This window comes from Onychostoma macrolepis, chromosome 12, assembly GCF_012432095.1.
Source record: "Onychostoma macrolepis isolate SWU-2019 chromosome 12, ASM1243209v1, whole genome shotgun sequence".
NCBI classification, from domain to species: Eukaryota; Metazoa; Chordata; class Actinopteri; order Cypriniformes; family Cyprinidae; genus Onychostoma; species Onychostoma macrolepis.
The window spans coordinates 17,054,795-17,072,934 of record NC_081166.1 but is presented as its reverse complement, the minus strand read 5'-3'; the positions used below and the strand labels follow the sequence as shown (position 1 = coordinate 17,072,934).

General features: G+C 36.8%; 1 protein-coding gene across 1 annotated transcript in view; it reads left to right on the top strand.

The window, feature by feature from the left end:
- The window catches only part of shisa9a (shisa family member 9a), a 34,003-nt gene extending 17,196 nt beyond the window's left edge, over positions 1-16,807 (top strand). The window contains exons 3-4 of the mRNA XM_058794369.1: positions 8,796-8,921; positions 15,258-16,807. Of these exons, the coding sequence (XP_058650352.1) occupies positions 8,796-8,921; positions 15,258-15,661 (530 nt within the window). The 3' untranslated portion in view covers positions 15,662-16,807. The remainder of the gene's footprint in view (positions 1-8,795; positions 8,922-15,257) is intronic.
- Positions 16,808-18,140: the final 1,333 nt, after the last annotated feature.

Genomic DNA, 18,140 nt, shown 5'->3' with positions numbered 1-18,140 from the left:
GTGGTGAGTTTGCAGGAAAAAATTTACAATCAGATTTTCACATGCTTTTCTCATTTTGAGTGCCCGCCTGTCTCTCAATTTTAATTCACACTTTTTCTCATATCAGCTCTGTGGATCTGAAATATATCGTGCTTCATCTTTTGTCAGTTTGAAATGCAACAATACGGTGACATTTGTAGGTTGTTGGTAATGACTCTGTGTGGATTTCTGTGGCGTTCTCTCATGAGAGGCAGCATCCTGCATGTCTAATGAGCACTAGTGAACAAATAAACATATGGAGTGGATAATGAGGACATCAGTGTTTATAACACCAAGCAGTCCAATCTCACACGCTCTAAAAGTGTTGGCAAATTTATGGATATTTAATAAGGTTTATACTGTATACTGAATTGTCGTCTTACCCTTTGTGCAAAAACTGATCTCTTTTTATCAGTATTTATCTATTTGATCGTGTTAATTAAACCTCCAGTCATAGTCAAGTGGAATCATGTCAATGTATACATTTTTAATGTTTTTAAAAGAAGTCTTTTTTTTATTTATTTGATCAAAATGTAAAAAATGGCAATATTGTGAAATATTATTACAACTTGATAACCGTTTTCTATTTTGATATAATTTAAAATGTAATTTTTTTCTGTGATAGCAAAGCAGAATTTTCAGCAGTCATTACTTCAGTCTTTAGTCTCATATGATCCTTCAGAAATTATTCTGATATGTTGATTTGGTGCTCAGTTATGAATTTTTTAGTGTTGCTCAATTATTAATTATGGTTCTTATTATTATTGTTTGCCAAATATGTTGGGAAACCATGATTCTTTTTGCAGTATTCATGAGATACTGAAGACTAGAGTAATGGCTGATGAAAATTCAGCTTTGCCATCATATTAAAAAAAAAAAGCAAAATATAAAAAAATTAATTTGGAATAATTAAGATTTAAAAATAAATAAATTAATGTATATTGAAAAAGAAAATGGTTGATTTAAATTGTAATGACATTTCACAGTAATGCTATTTTTACTTTATTTTTCATCAAATGCAGCCTTTGTGAGTATAAGTGACTTCATTTTATTGACATTTATTGACTTAATTATTCCAAACTTTTGACCAGTAAGTGTACATAAAATTACACACTATCATTCTCCTCTTGTCATGTGTCAGGTAGTGTGGAGTAGCTGTACACAGAAGGCAAGAGGTCCAGCACTAAAAGCAAACCTATATGATCAAGTGCACTTTGACCTAATTTTTAAAGAAAGCAAACGTTCTGCCATCCTCAGGCCAGCCCATTTAGAGCACAATAGCGGATCCTGATAGAAGCAAACAGCTTTCATACACACACTCTGCTTCTCTATCGCTCATCCGCAGCAGTTTCACAGGATTGTGCCATCTTCTCACATTTAAAATGAATTGTGACCTAACTTTCTCTGAGCAGCTTATACTTCTATTCTACCTCTGCTGCTATCTGTCTGTTTGAATGGGTGTTATTAATAGTGCCAAACAGTGCTGGTCAAGTTAATCAAGTCAGTTAAAACACAAAATAAATTTAATAAATTGTGCCCCTGCCACTTAAACAGAGTATAGTTGTGGTCATATGTTCAGATTCTGCAAAATGTTAATAATTTCAAGAAATTAAGAGGGATCAAAAAATTTAGCATGTTTGTTTTTTTTATTTAGTACTGCACATAAGCTATTTCACATAACATATGTTTACATATAGTCCACAAGACAAAATAACTGAATTTATACAAATAAACCAATTGAAAAGTTCAAATATGTTTGATTCATACACATCTATTGTTAACAAAAGGAGCAAACATTCACTGATACTCAAGAAAGCAACATGATGCATTAAGAGCTGAGGAGAGGACTGAAACCTTTTTTAATGATCAGGGCAAATTGTACTTAATTTGTCTTCTGGGAAACATCCATCTTATTTAGCTTCTGAAATGCAGTCATTGAAATACAGTACATTTTAAACTACTTTTTACTAAACAAAATGACACACATACATCCTGTTCAATAGTTTTCACCCCCAGCTTTTAATGCACAGTGTTGCCTTCTTGAGCATCAGTAAATGTTTACAACTTTTTGTAATAGTTGTGTCCCCTATGTTGTTCTCAGTGTGAAAAGATTTTTTAAATCATGCAGTCTCTGCTGGAAAGGGTTTAAATATGCAGAATATGCTGGACAACCAAAGACAGTACAGGATCTGGAAGATTTTCTGAAGAACAGTAGGCCAAAGTACTTCCAGATAACAGATGGGTAACCTTTGAATGGGGTCATCTGTGTAAATTCAGCTATATTATATTGCCTTTGTGGGCTAATGTAAACATCTGTTATTTTGGTAAAATTATTAACATTTTTCAGATTCTACAATTTTTGGTCACACTTTATTTTAAGGTTCAATTCTCGCCATTAACAAATTTCTAATTTGCTGCTTATTAATAGTTGGTAAGGTAGTTGTTATTAGGGATGTAGAATATGGTCATGAAGAATATGTGCTTTATAAGTACTAATAAACAGCCAATATGTTAATAACAGGCATTCTTATAAACAACTGTAACGGAATGACTGAGAGAGACGTGCGGATCCATATGCAAAGCTTTTATTAAAAGATGTGGTCAAAAACAGGCATGGATCAGACAATGACAAACAGGTATGTTGAAGACAAGACAAAGAGTAGTCCGGAAAACAGGCAAGGGTCAATCGACGGCAAATGTAATCCAAAGGGTGAGGCAAACGGTAAATCCAACAGACGGACTATAGTCCAGACGAGGGGCAACCAGAGTCCGAAACGGCAAGACAAAGACTAATCCAAGACAGGCAGATGATCAGGAAACAGGCAATCAGGCAACACAATGTGACTAGATGTAACTGTCGTAGGCCAGTAAGAGCTGTGCGTGTAAAGCTAATGCTAGTGGCCGTGGTCTTTAGCCTCCTTGTTAGAGTGCCCGCCTCCCACGCCGGAGACCGTTTCGAAACCTGCTCGGAACGGGGCGAGTAGGACCAGTTACATAGACTAAGATTAGAACTAGAAACTAGAACAGGGAACTGGCTCCGTAAAGTAACTATCAATAGGCGATAAACACTAAACAATACTCAGCCCTAAAATAGTGATTAGGGCCTCCTATTTAAAGTGTGTGAGATTGCCTGCAGGTGAGACTGCAATCAGTGCAATGGAGCATGGGAAATGTAGTCCAGGGCAAGGTGTAACAGTTTGTGTAGTGTGAGAATCAGTGTAATCGGAAGGCGACCTCTGGTGGAAAGCAGACAGAAGAACACGGACAGGATTCATGACAACAGCTTGTTAATAGTGAGAATTGGCCCCTATAGTAAAGTATTAACTTATTTTTCTTTAAAAAAAAAAAAATAGCTTCCTGAAATTCTAAATTATTTTTAAAAAGTTGTAAAAAATAAATTAGCAAAAGCTAGAAATTATACAAAATCTAATTAGAAATTCATAAACACTCTCCAGGGCCAGCACACTAGTCTTATTGTTGTATGCATTATTTATATACATGCATACATTTCCACTAGATAAATATAGCAGGCAAGTTTGCATAGACTATATTTATTCTTTTAACTCATTACCTCACTCAAAAACTGTGACAAACTCAGCTGTCACCACTTATAAAAATCTGTTATCTCTCTTCAAATTTGCTGAAAACAGCAACTGCTGTAAGCTGTCATTTCGCTGAATCTTTTCTTCAGGATGAAACTTCACACCAGCCTCCTTCCCTCCAGTCAAAGCAGACCTGGATATATAGGTGACATCATACAGCTGTTAGTGATGTGTCACAGAAAATAAAATAAAATACAAACAAATACTCCCATAAACACTGGCTGACATATTGTCATATTGTTGAGCAAGATTCATGCTCGCAACCTCTCAAACCTCAAGAGAGAAAAGTTCCTCTGAGCTACATGAGCTCATGTTCAGGTCGGAGGCTGAGTGCACTTAGACTAAAATCTTAGAATCGCCCCTACAGGTCTGTATTAGATCCACTTGACAGGGATTATCCTCTGTGGGCTGTGATAGGCCGTTTACATGCCTGTATTTAAACCCGCTCCATCACACTGCAGTCCACTAATTGCAAAGTTGGATGCGATCCCAACAAAACCATCTTTCTCCTCAGCAGCAGATAACAATTGCTAATTAATGCGTGTTAATGTTTCCTCGTTCGGCGGGCTAGTAAAGATGGGGTATTCAAAAACACAAGAACAAACACCGAAGGTCCATCAATTGCAAACACTGAGCTTTCATAGCACGTGGGTGGTGGAAACCATACAAGAGGCTGGCTGCATGCACCGCAAACAGAGCACAAACACTTGTGTTGCCATGACGAGAGCGATAGCACAAGGAGAAGATGGTGTAAAGGCAATTTGCAACCAAACACTTGGGAGGAAGTTCTCCCAGTGGAGATGAGTCAGCTTCTTACACAAAACAAAACAAACACTAAGATACCCAGGAAATTGAATAGAACCAAGCATGGGATCACTCCCACTTATCTGCTACTTCTGTCAAATTTTCAAAAGAGTAGGCCGCAAAATCTGTGGTGTACAAAATGAACAGCATGTATGGTTAACAGGAACGTTTTGGCCTAAAATCCAACAAATGTTCAAAAAAAAGGTGTTTATGCAGTTTTTATTATTGTATATGTGCTTCTTCTGGGTTTGTGAAGTTTATTTGGTTTTTTGACCTCACCAAACTTGAAATACATACTTGGTGTGCTATGGCCCACTGCTGACACTATTATGTGCTCATCTTGCCACACAGATCTTGCCACCTCAGATCTGTGAGAGGTCACAGATCTGAGGACCGGGACGAGGACACTTAGCCCACTTAATAATGTCCAACTGACCTTTGCCTGTTAGAGATTAAATGTTAATGGTAGCAGTGTAAGACTTTAAGACATGGCCAAAACACACACACACACATATACAGTGAGGAAAATAAGTATTTGAACACCCTGCTATTTTGCAAGTTCTCCCACTTAGAAATCATGGAGGGGTCTGAAATTGTCATCGTAGGTGCATGTCCACTGTGAGAGACATAATCTAAAAATAAAAATCCAGAAATCACAATGTATGATTTTTTAACTATTTATTTGTATGATACAGCTGCAAATAAGTATTTGAACACCTGAGAAAATCAATGTTAATATTTGGTACAGTAGCCTTTGTTTGCAATTACAGAGGTCAAACGTTTCCTGTAGTTTTTCACCAGGTTTGCACACACTGCAGGAGGGATTTTGGCCCACTCCTCCACACAGATCTTCTCTAGATCAGTCAGGTTTCTGGCCTGTCGCTGAGAAACACGGAGTTTGAGCTCCCTCCAAAGATTCTCTATTGGGTTTAGGTCTGGAGACTGGCTTGGCCACGCCAGAACCTTGATATGCTTCTTACAGAGCCACTCCTTGGTTATCCTGGCTGTGTGCTTCGGGTCAACCCATCTTCAATGCTCTAACTGAGGGAAGGAGGTTGTTCCCCAAAATCTCGCAATACATGGCCCCGGTCATCCTCTCCTTAATACAGTGCAGTCGCCCTGTCCCATGTGCAGAAAAACACCCCAAAGCATGATGCTACCACCCCATGCTTCACAGTAGGGATGGTGTTCTTGGGATGGTACTCATCATTCTTCTTCCTCCAAACACGTTTAGTGGAATTATGACCAAAAAGTTCTATTTTGGTCTCATCTGACCACATGACTTTCTCCCATGACTCCTCTGGATCATCCAAATGGTCATTGGCAAACTTAAGTCAGGCCTGGACATGTGCTGGTTTAAGCAGGGGAACCTTCCGTGCCATGCATGATTTCAAACCATGACGTCTTAGTGTATTACCAACAGTAACCTTGGAAGCGGTGGTCCCAGCTCTTTTCAGGTCATTGACCAGCTCCTCCCGTGTAGTTCTGGGCTGATTTCTCACCTTTCTTAGGATCATTGAGACCCCACGAGGTGAGATCTTGCATGGAGCCCCAGTCCGAGGGAGATTGACAGTCATGTTTAGCTTCTTCCATTTTCTAATGATTGCTCCAACAGTGGACCTTTTTTCACCAAGCTGCTTGGCAATTTCCCATAGCCCTTTCCAGCCTTGTGGAGGTGTACAATTTTGTCTCTAGTGTCTTTGGACAGCTCTTTGGTCTTGGCCATGTTAGTAGTTGGATTCTTACTGATTGTATGGGGTGGACAGGTGTCTTTATGCAGCTAACGACCTCAAACAGGTGCATCTAATTTAGGATAATAAATGGAGTGGAGGTGGACATTTTAAAGGCAGACTAACAGGTCTTTGAGGGTCAGAATTCTAGCTGACAGACAGGTGTTCAAATACTTATTTGCAGCTGTATCATACAAATAAATAGTTAAAAATCATACATTGTGATTTCTGGATTTTTTTTAGATTATGTCTCTCACAGTGGACATGCACCTACGATGACAATTTCAGACCCCTCCATGATTTCTAAGTGGGAGAACTTGCAAAATAGCAGGGTGTTCAAATACTTATTTTCCTCACTGTATATATTCCAAATGAATGACAATATGACTTTTTTTAGAGTAATAATGAAACAAAATTCAGGCAAATGTAACACTAATAAAAAAAAGTAGAAAAAGTAATCAAATCAGTAATTGAAAATTTATAATTAAAAGAGACTGGATAAAAAAAAGTTTATAGCTAACTGTCTTTTAAAACTAGATTAAAATTAAATGATAAATAATTTTAAGTGGACAGAATTGGGACTCTAATTGAAGAATCACATAAATGTTCAAAAGTTTCATGTTTTTCAAATAAGTCTCTTATGCTCACCAAGGCTAAATTTATTTGGTCCCATTTTATATTAAGTGGCCTTAACTTCTATGTACTTACATTTAAATGAATCATTTGATACAATGTAATTATCGTGTACATACATTACATTGTACATATATTTTAAAAATACCTAAATGTAATTACATCCGTAATTAGTTTCAGATAACCACCAAACCTCTCCCTAACCGTATCCCAACTCAATAGCAGCAAAAGTGTTTTGCAATACAATATGAACACAATAAGCACATCATACTTTTTTAATTTTTTTAATTTTGGTTACACTTTATTCCTGTTACAGTGTAATTATGCATTTAAGTACTGAGTAATATTAATTAACTACATGTACTTACTATATGGTTAGGGTTAGGATTAGGGTTACTAGCATGTAATTACACATAATTTAGTGTTATTATAATAGTAAGTACATATAAAATGTGTAACAAGGACACCTTAAAATAAAGTGTTACCTTATTTATTTATTTATTTTTTTGATGTAAGTACATAATAGTTAAGGCCACTTAATGTAAATATTTTTCAATGCAAATTATTCCTCTGATGTAATATGATCCTTCAGAAATGATTCGGTCCCACTTTATATTAGGTGGCCTTAACTACTGTGTACATACATTTAAATTAATCATTTGGTACAATGCACTTATTGTGTACATACATGTTTTTACATTGTACTTTATATTTTTAAAAATACCTTTATGTAAGTACATCTGTAATTAATTTCTGTAATTACATTTATAATTACACTGTTGACCCATCCCTCACACCTTAACCCATCCTTAAACCTACCCGTATCACCAAACTTGCCCCTAACCTTACCCCTATCCCACCGCAATAGCAGAAAAAGTGTTTTACAATACAATATGACCACAATAAATGCATTGTACTTATTTTTTGATACAAGTACATAGTAGTTAAGGCCACCTAATATAAAGTGTGACCAATGATTCTAATATGCTGGTCTGCTTTTATTATGTTGAAAACAGTTGTTCGGCTTAATATGTTTGTGGAAACCATGATAATCTTTTTTTTCAGGATTCTTTGATGAATAGAAAGTTTAAAAGAACATTTATCTAAAACATTACTTTGAAATCATTTGAGCAAGAAAAATTCATGCTTTATGAATAAAAGTATTAATTTTATTTTTAAAAATCTTTTGAACTGTAGTGTACATCAGTCAAGACTTTCATGTGAAGTTTGCACAGTACGAGTCTTTGCACTCAAAGCGTTTAGTATCTCTTTCCCCGAGTCATCCAATTTTGAACATTACATAACTGAAAATAATGATGTACTATTAGCAAATAAACAATATTTTCCACACGCTTTGGCAAAACAAAGACAAATAATCTGTTTTTATTTGACAAAAACATTAGAGAACACAAGCACTAATGCGTGTACAGTAGTCTATAGTGTTTTCTGAAGCTCTGTTGAGCAGTAATCTGTGCGATGTCTGGTGTGGTATGACTCACTGCACGCGCTCAGTACAGACGTGTGTCAGCAACCCTGCTGCAGGGCTAAGTGATTAATTAGTCACAACAGGAGCTCTGCGCTGACAGCTCTGCCACGCAGGTTACACCTCTTTGATCGTCATTCACCGCTGACAATTCATCTCTATGAACCAGAGGAAGTCAAGGGAGGAAATCAATGGGACCGGTTGTATATACATACCATTGCTTATTCTTTGACTGTCACATCACAGGAGGCAGATTGGACCGGGTTGTGACACTAGCCGCATACACATATCAAACAGCTCGTTATTGGATCCGTTCAGTCTGATTCTTTTTTCATCTGCCTGTATGTACAGAAAGTTTTAGAGCCTTTAGTTGTCTGTTTCTCTTTTGTTATCAGTGGCAAGCGAATCCCAAGTAATGTTAGTCAGCAGCAAGCAAGACATATTATTAGGGATGACTAAGAAAATGCTGTAAATTAAGACAAAATAATGATGCAACCCTTTAACAATATTTTGTTTTGTTTGCAGAAGGCGGCCAGATAAACAACATGATGCAAACGCACCCGTATCCAGCCCTCAGCCAGCTGTCCCATGTCTATGAGCAACAGCAATCGGCAAAAGAGCTCAACAAATACGCCTCACTGAAGGCTGTGGGTAAGGATGTACACTCAAAAGGATAATTTTAGCATGACGGTGTTATACTCTCGTGTGGATCTTTCCTGTGCAAAACTCATAAATTATTCCTCTTATTGAACATAGCATTTACCGCAGAATATTTTACAAATGATTAATGAATCCCAGAATGAGAGGCTTTGAGAGATGTTTTATCACTGGATTTGTATTGAAGGGGAGTCACTGTACTTCGTTACAGTTGACCTGCATTCACTTGGGAGCTTTAAAAAATATCTCATTAGCAAAACTCAACATATGTGTGTGTGTGTGTGTGTGTGTGTGTATATATATATATATATATATATATATAAAACGGTTTTCTATTTGAATACATCTTAAAATCTAATTTTAACAGCCATTGCTCCAGTCTTCAGTGTCACATTATCCTTCAGAAATCATTTTAATATGATGATTGGTGTTCAAGAAACATTTCTTATTACAACCTGAATTCCGGAAATGTTAGGACGTTTTTTTTATTTTTTTATTTGAATAAAATAAAAACTAAAAGACTTTCAAATCACATGAGCCAATATTTTATTCACAATAGAACATAGAGAACATAACAAATGTTTAAACTGAGAAATTTTACACTTATATCCACCAAATGAGCTCATTTCAAATTTGATGCCTGCTACAGGTCTCAAAAAAGTTGGCACGGGGGCAACAAAGGGCTGAAAAAGCAAGAAATTTTGAAAAGATTCAGCTGGGAGAACATCTAGCAATTAATTAAGTTAATTGACATCAGGGGCCAGTTGCGTTTAACATAAAGGTTTAGACTAGTCTTAAAAGTTAGTCATCTATTTTCTTTCTTTAAGAATGGTCATAATTTTTTTATTTAGTTACGTAAACACACAGATTAGTCTAAATTGAATCCAAAAAGTAAGACAGATTACCCCTTGGCTAACTGCTAGTTGGTCAGATTAGTTTTTAAGACTCTGTCTTAACATAGGGACTTAGAGAAGTTTAGAACATAGAGAAGTTTATGCAACTAGCCCCAGGTCTGTAACATGATTAGCTATAAAAGGGATGTCTTAGAGAGGCAGAGTCTCTGAGAAGTAAAGATGGGCAGAGGCTCTCCAATCTGTGAAAGAGTGCGTGAAAAAATTGTGGAATACTTTAAAAACAACGTTCCTCAACGTAAAATTGCAAAGGCTTTTCCAGTCTCATCATCTACAGTGCATAACACCTTTAAAAGATTCAGAGAAACTGGAGAAATCTCTGTGCGTAAGGGACAAGACATTTGTTGGATGCCCGTGTTCTTCGGGTCCTCAAACGACACTGCATCACTCATCGGCATGATTCTGTCATTGACATTGCTAAATGGGCCCAGGAATACTTCCAGAAACCACTGTCGATAAACACAATCCGCCGTGCCATCTGCAGATGCCAACTAAAGCTCTATCATGCAAAAAGGAAGCCGGTTACACTTTACTTGAAGGGGTGTGCATAAGACTGACATGACACCTTCATAATCATGACATGACACATGTCATGAATATGAAGGGGTTTCATGCATGTTTATGACAATTGTCATTAAGTGTCATTCGCTCAGTTAATGCAAAGATGACATTGTTTGAGATGTCTTTGTTATGGGCTAGGGTTAGGGTTCGGGTTAGGGGTAAGGGTAGGGGTAGGGGTAGGGGTAGGTTAGGGTTAGGTCAAATAATGTCATCTTTGCATTAAAAATGACATAACTGAGCAAATGACACTTAATGACAGTTGTCATAAACATGCATAAAACCTCCTTCATATTCATGACATGTGTCATGTCATGATTATGAAGGTGTCATGACAGTCTTATGCACACCCCTTCAAGTAAAGTGTTACCAGGAAGCCATATGTGAACATGGTCCAGAAAAGCCGTTGTGTCCTGTGGGCCTCATTTAAAATGGACTGTTTCAAAGTGGAAAAGTGTTCTATGGTCAGACGAGTCCAAATTTGACATTCTTGTTGAAAATCACGGACGGCGTGTTCTCCAGGCTAAAGAGGAGGGAGCCCTTCCAGCATGTTATCAGCGTTCAGTTCAAAAGCCAGCATCTCTGATGGTATGGGGGTGCATAAGTGCATATGGTATGGGCACCTTGCATGTTTTGGAAGGCACTATGAATGCTGAAAGGTATATAAAGGTTTTAGAGCAACATATGCTCCCCTCCAGACGACGTCTATTTCAGGGAAGGCCTTGTGTATTTCAGCAGGATAATGCAAAACCACACACTGCAGCTATTACAACAGCATGGCTTCGTAGTAGAAGAGTCCAGGTGCTGAATTGGCCTGCAGTCCAGATCTTTCACCTATAGAAAACATTTGGCACATCATTAAATGAAAAATACGTCAAAAGACGAACATGAACTTTTCAGCAGCTGGAAACCTATATCAGGTAAGAATGGGACCAAATTCCAACACCAAAAGTCCAGAAACTTCGATGCCCAGACATCTTCAAACTGTTTTGAAAAGAAGAGGAGATGCTACACCATGGTAAACATGCCCCCGTCCCAACTATTTTGAGACCTGTAGCAGGCATCAAACTTGAAATGAGCAAATTTTGTGCATAAAATTGTAAATTTGTTATGTTATCTATGTTTTATTGTGAATAAAAACATTTCATGTGATTTGAAATTCTTTTAGTTTTCATTTTTTTCAAATAAAAAAAACAAACGTCCCAACATTTCCAGAATTTGGGTTGTATTATCAGTGTTAAAATTATGCGCTTAATATTTTTTTTGTGGAAATACAAAGTTAAAAAGAACAAAATGTTTTTGAAATAGAAATATTTTGTAACAATAAATGTCTTTACTGCCATTATTGAGCAATTTAATGTGTCATTGCTGGATAAAATAAATTAAAATAAAACTTACTGACTCCAAACTTAAACAGTGTATACAGGCTACTGAAAAAAAAACATAACTATGAAAAACTGAAATCATACTAATACATTTGATTGAAAAAAAATTATTTTCTTTTTGTATTAACTTGAAATCTTTGCAACCCACTTGAATTAAACCTAACCATTTCATCAGATAGCAATAGCACTAGACTGTGAAATTCTAAATTAATTTAACTATAAAATATTTTAACATTTAAACAAAATAGAAAACTCAGAAAAACTCATTCAAATCCAAAAGAAAATACAATCTAAACTTTTCTAAAGACAGTCAGTTCCCCTCAGAGATACATTCATATAAACTTCCACACCCAACTTCATTGCGATTTGTTTAAAATCTCAACCCAATTGATCCGTCACATATTTGTATCGATTTTCAACTGGTTGAGGGATTACTAAATATTATTAAATAGAGATCTATTTATGAAGTAACTTCAAGCTTCCTTCCTGCCCCTACCAAATGTTCGGTCCCACTTTATATTAAGTGGCATTAATTACTATGTACTTACATCAAAAAATAAGTACAATGTACTTATTGTGTTCATATTGTATTGCAAAACACTTTTGCTGCTATTGCGGTGGGATATGGGTTAGGCTAGGGACAGGTTTAGTGGTACGGGTAGGTTTAAGTGTGGGTTAAGGTGTAAGGGATGGGTCAACAGTGTAATTATAAATGTAATTACAGATGAAATTACATGCAGGTATTTTTAAAAATGTAAGTACAATGTAAAAACATGTATGTACACAATAAGTGCATTGTACCAAATTATTAATATAAATGTAAGTACATAGTAATTAAGGCCACTTAATATAAAGTGGGACCAAATGTTCTAATTTCACCTCATCATGGATGACATATACCATATGAGATCATTGAACTAAGAAAAACTCACCCTCTGGCGTCATGGTTATTTTTTCTTATTTAATTGCCTCCTCCATGAAAATTCTCAAAGGTATAGAATTGTTAGAGCTGATAAGTCCCAATTCTGCAAATCAATACTTCTCTCTCAGTCCCCAAACACATCTCTAAGGTCACAGAATTGGATTTACACCCGACATAGAGAAGTGGAGCGTCTAATAAAGGCCTGTACTAGAATATCCTCCCACCAAACACCTTTGAGATCCTGGTGGCACTAACTCCATGCGTGGAGTTGCGAGCCGATAGATATTTGAACTCTGTCTGGGGGCACTAGTTACAAAACCACGATTCATCTTGATTATGGCTCTTGAGGATGTGCACTGTTGGGCACTGTAATTGATTCACCCGTCTGTTGTGATGATCCGTGTATCTGATATAGTGAGTGGCGCAACAGTGGAAAAATGTCCACTGTGCATGACGTCTTCGTCTTCTCCCACAGGGGCAGATGAGCGATAAATAAGATTTATTATCACACCGAAGACCAAACTCATTTTAAGCATGAAAAGTTTATCTTCAAGGTTGTCAAAGCGGCCAACCATCAAAAGCAGACTGAGGAAGTCACACTAGGATGCCTGGTACTCTAAGAGTAATGATTCCTTTACAAACATGAATCACCTGGTAAAAGGAAGCATCTCCTAAAGGAGCGTGACAGGCCAAACTGACCACAGATTGAAAACCTTAACTGCTTGTGTGCTAAACACATGCGTTCAGTTGTTAATGTTTCTGAAGGAAATGTGGGTCACTGACCTTATTAGTGCACTGTGTACCAGCTGTTTTTTATTGCGAACGATTCATCCATGCATATGTTTTATTTCTATTTTTTACGTTTTAATTTACATTCAGTCATTTAGCAGATGCTTTTATCCAAAGCGACTTACTAATGAGGACAATAGAAGCAATCAAACCAACATAATAGCAACAATGTATAAGTGCTGTGACTAATGCAGTGCACACACCAAGTTTTAAAATAATAAATAAAAAGAAAACAAGTAGATAGAATAGAAAAAGAATACAGAATGCTAGTGTTAGATGGTCAATTTTTATATAATAAAATAAAAAGAAAACAGGTAGATAGAATAGAAAAAGAATAGAGAATGCTAGTGTTCCCTAGTGAAAAATAAATATACTAAAATTTATTTATTTCATGCTAAGTATTCTATTTATGTACTTAATGAAAATACCCTGTAATTGTACTTTTAGTATACTAACCTGGTATACCTGATGTCCGCTAAATTGGAACAGCTAATTTTGTGCTTAATGCACTTCAATTGTGCGGAAGTAGTGCTGAAGTCCAACTAAAGATATACTGAAGTATATTTGATTGTGCTACAGTGGAACTATTGCAATTATAATTCAGATACACTTTAAATATCTTGCATTTATAGACTGATATTACTCAAAGATCATATAATCCTGATCAATAGTGACATTAAAACACATTTTAGGCTCTATATTATGAAATGTGCATTGTGCACAAGTAGTACTCCAAATAAAGTTTAATTATAATTTTTATATCAGTAAGTCTTGAGCTATATGTCAGTACATGTGTTAATAGATTTGAACTATACTTAATATGAAATACTGTAAATGTATTTTAAATATATTACTTTTTTGCTAGGGTTAGGGGGTCCATTTTTATTTATTAATAAAAAGAAAACAAGTAGATAGAATAGAAATAGAATAGAGAATGCTAGTGTGAGAGGGTCAAGTATAGATGGAAGAGATGGTGTTTTTAGCCATTTCGTGAAGATGGCTAAAGTCTCAGCTGCTCGAATCAAGTTTGGCAGGTCATTCCACCAGCAGGGAACAATAGAAAGATAGATCTTTTAAAAAAATAAAACACATCAATGGAACACGTTTTAAGCTCATAATTTGTCATAAAAATGTCATAATTCTATCTTTCATTGAAACAGGAGACCTACTATATTTTCTATATAGGCTAATCTATATACTATATCATTATAAAAAGCTTTCTTAAATTTGACTATCCAATCAACAAATGACAGATAATAATTTTTTTCGTCACAATATGGGAAAGAAATGTCTGTGGCTACTTCCGTTTACATTGCAATTTTAATATATCATGTCCAGAGTTGGGTATGACGCGTTACACAGTTATTATCACATTATTAATAAATAATTACAAATTATGATATGACTTTTATCTGTATCATAATTGCCATGACTTCATTGACATCACAATAGTTTTTGTTTTAGAATTGTTTTTCTTTCAGCCAAAAACAGCCATTACAGTTGGCACACAGTGTCCACCTTAAATACAGTTTTGTTGCATCAAAACAGTCCTGTTTCATTTCATTTTTTTTTTTTTTTTCATTAAGGAATAATAGCATCTATATTACTTCTTCCTCAATACCTCCCAGTGACTGCTTATTTGTGCAGCATAATTTCAATTAATGCATTTTTTGGTCTGCATAGAGTATAAATCAACCTCTTGTATCTAAAAACAAATTTATTTCTCATGATATCTCAACACTCTTCCTCTCTTTCTTGCCATCAGCGGCCAAAGCCAACGGTGATTTCCTCAACAAGCAACACCGCCACTTGGTCGAGTTGGCGGCTAAGGGAAGCCTGCCACTTCATCCAGTCAGAATGGAGCGCGTGGAGCCGACAGCTTCCTACGTCACAGAGGTCCCATGCCTCAAGCAAAATGGACAGAAGCCCAAGAGCATTAAACCCAGCGTGGCCCATCCCGCAATGGCCTACAGCTCCAATACCATCGCAAACCCTGGCATGCTGAGGAGCTGGGAGGCTGCAGACACTGCGGGCCGACGCAAAACCTACGGCCCTAGGAAGATGTGCACGGTGGAGCAGGTTAATGAGCTACACACTGCCCGCAGCCATCATTACCTACCCACGCAACCCTACTTTGTAACCAACAGTAAGACAGAGGTGACTGTGTAAGAGGCTGAATACGTTTCGAAGCAAGCGGCAGAGAGCCAAAAGTGATTATCGTCATGAGAGGACTCTCCAGACTCTGCCCCTAGTGGACTGGAGGCACAACAGGGGTGAGCATGTCATGTCAGCTGGCAGTCAGGCCAGGGATACTTGGAAATGTTCACCACTATTTATATCCACTGTAACAATGATGTGTTTGTGTTCCGTCAATGAAAAGGTAAAAGTAAACAGATGTAAAGAATTGGTACATGAAAAGTTTCAGATCAATAGCAATAAGATCTAATAAACGTGTACGAAAGAGACGGCTATGAAGAGATGAGACATTATAGAAATGAAACATACTGCATTATCGATCCCAGATATTAAAGGGCTGGCGTGGAGTATGAAACAGTGGGTGATGCTCTTATCTGAAATAATATACAGAAATTTTGTCGGATGTGATATTGATTTGATGAGGACAGCGTAAAAGACACTGGGTCTGAGGCTGTGCCTTTCGTTTTGTCATTATAAAGCACCACGGTCAAGCAACTAAACAACTGATATCAGTTCAAATATGGAGTATTAGCAGCGGTGGTCACATGTACTGAATATTTCAAGTGAAGGTAGCATTGCCATGCCATGAGCAACACTGTTAAAGAACATGGAAACTTGGGCACAACTTGTGTCTTTGGAAATACGTGTTTGGTCTCTATTTGCGTACATTCGGCATTACTTTTTTACGTGTACTCTCAAACGCATACGAGCATGTTGAAATATTTGTCAAAATGTCATCTGTAGGTGTATCTGCTGCCACATGTACTGTAAGGTTTTTTGCACTTTTACAAATGTATCGTGTGGAAGGTACATTTTATTTATTTATTTATTTATTTATTTATTTCCCCCCAAACCGATGCGACTTATGATGAAAAAAGACCATAAAGTAGGCTATATTTATACCATTGCCAATATATGTATGCAAATTATACAGTACATTGTGCCAAGAAGTAGCTGGTTGAAGTTGTTGTGTTCAGCATTATTTATTTAAATATATTTCTTTATTTTCTGTATTTGAGAGAAAATGTTTCTGTTGCAACATCATTATCTAATGGAGTGGTAGTTCTGGAGATGAAGATGTACTTTAAACTGGAATAAAACAAGCTTTTTCTTTCCTCATTCTCTTCATCTTTATTTTCCCCTTCCATTGCTGTCTTTGATGCTAACAGGATGTTGCATTGTGAGGTTTTCGTAAACAGGTCGATGAACTTTGTTGTATCCAATTGAGTTAATTCAGCAATGCGTAAACCTGGAAATATCAACCCAAAGAACTTGACCCGCTCCTGCACTTCCGTCTGATTGCAGAGGAACCAGATCATGTGGAATAACTCTAGTCTAGGACAGATCCTGTCAGCCTCACTGCCTGTTAATATGTCTATCTATTCCATGCTTATTTTGTTGTATGTAGTGTGCATTAGCAGTAAGCAGTTCCATAACTGCTTGTTCGTGCATCATGAAATCTAATTGCACCTTTGCAGATTTATTCATGGTAATTTTATGTTTTCATTTTTTTCCATCATGCATTAAAGCTGAAATAAAGAGAATCATGTGAATAAATGAAGTATAGAGTATAACTATACACTGAAAAGTATTTAAACATCCGATAACACACTCTCTCTTGCCAAATTCTGAGGTCCATCAAAGGCTGTTGTGGTGTTTTGTTAGAAATAGCCAGGGAACAGGCAGGCAAGTCTTTCATCTGCTGCAATTCCGAGGAAGTCCCAGATGAGGAGCAGGGAAGGAAAGGGCTCTGATTGATTTGATTCAGGCACTTTGAGCAAGAATAAGTCAGCTAATCCAATCTTCAGCTGCACGCATTCACCTCTGAACAGGTGCCTGGAAATCTCCAGCCAGCGACTGAATGAGCCCGTTTCTGTGGGGGCCTTGTTGAGCTGCCAGAAATCAAAGTTCTGCTCGGCGAATTAAGATCGAGGGTGCGAGTGACCTAGTTAACCGAATCAGCACCGGCCTGCTCGGCATACAGGCACAAAGTATTAGGAGAGCGGGTGGTCGATTGCATTTGTTTGCTGGGGTCTCAGGCTGAGCCTTGAATTTTTCCAAGGCTTTAACTGGACAGAAAAAGATATTATTCTACAGAAAATTTACTTTATATGGCTTATCTGGCTCTATGTATAGGATGTACAGTATTGTCATGTATTCCAGGTTACCCCATCACATGAATTAAACATTACACAAAACCAGTGACTAGTATATATATGCTAGATTAACTGTATTCATTTAGTAAAGTGACTTATAATGAGGAATGTTAAAACATAAAAAAGGTGACAAATATATGTGCTGCAATACAATACAGGGTCACACTTTATTTTAAGGTCCAATTTCTGCTACTAACAAACCATTAACTATGACTTTTGCCTTAATAAACTCTTAATTTGCTGCTTATTAATAGTTAGTAAGGTAGTTGTTGAATTTGGTATTGGGTAGGATTAGG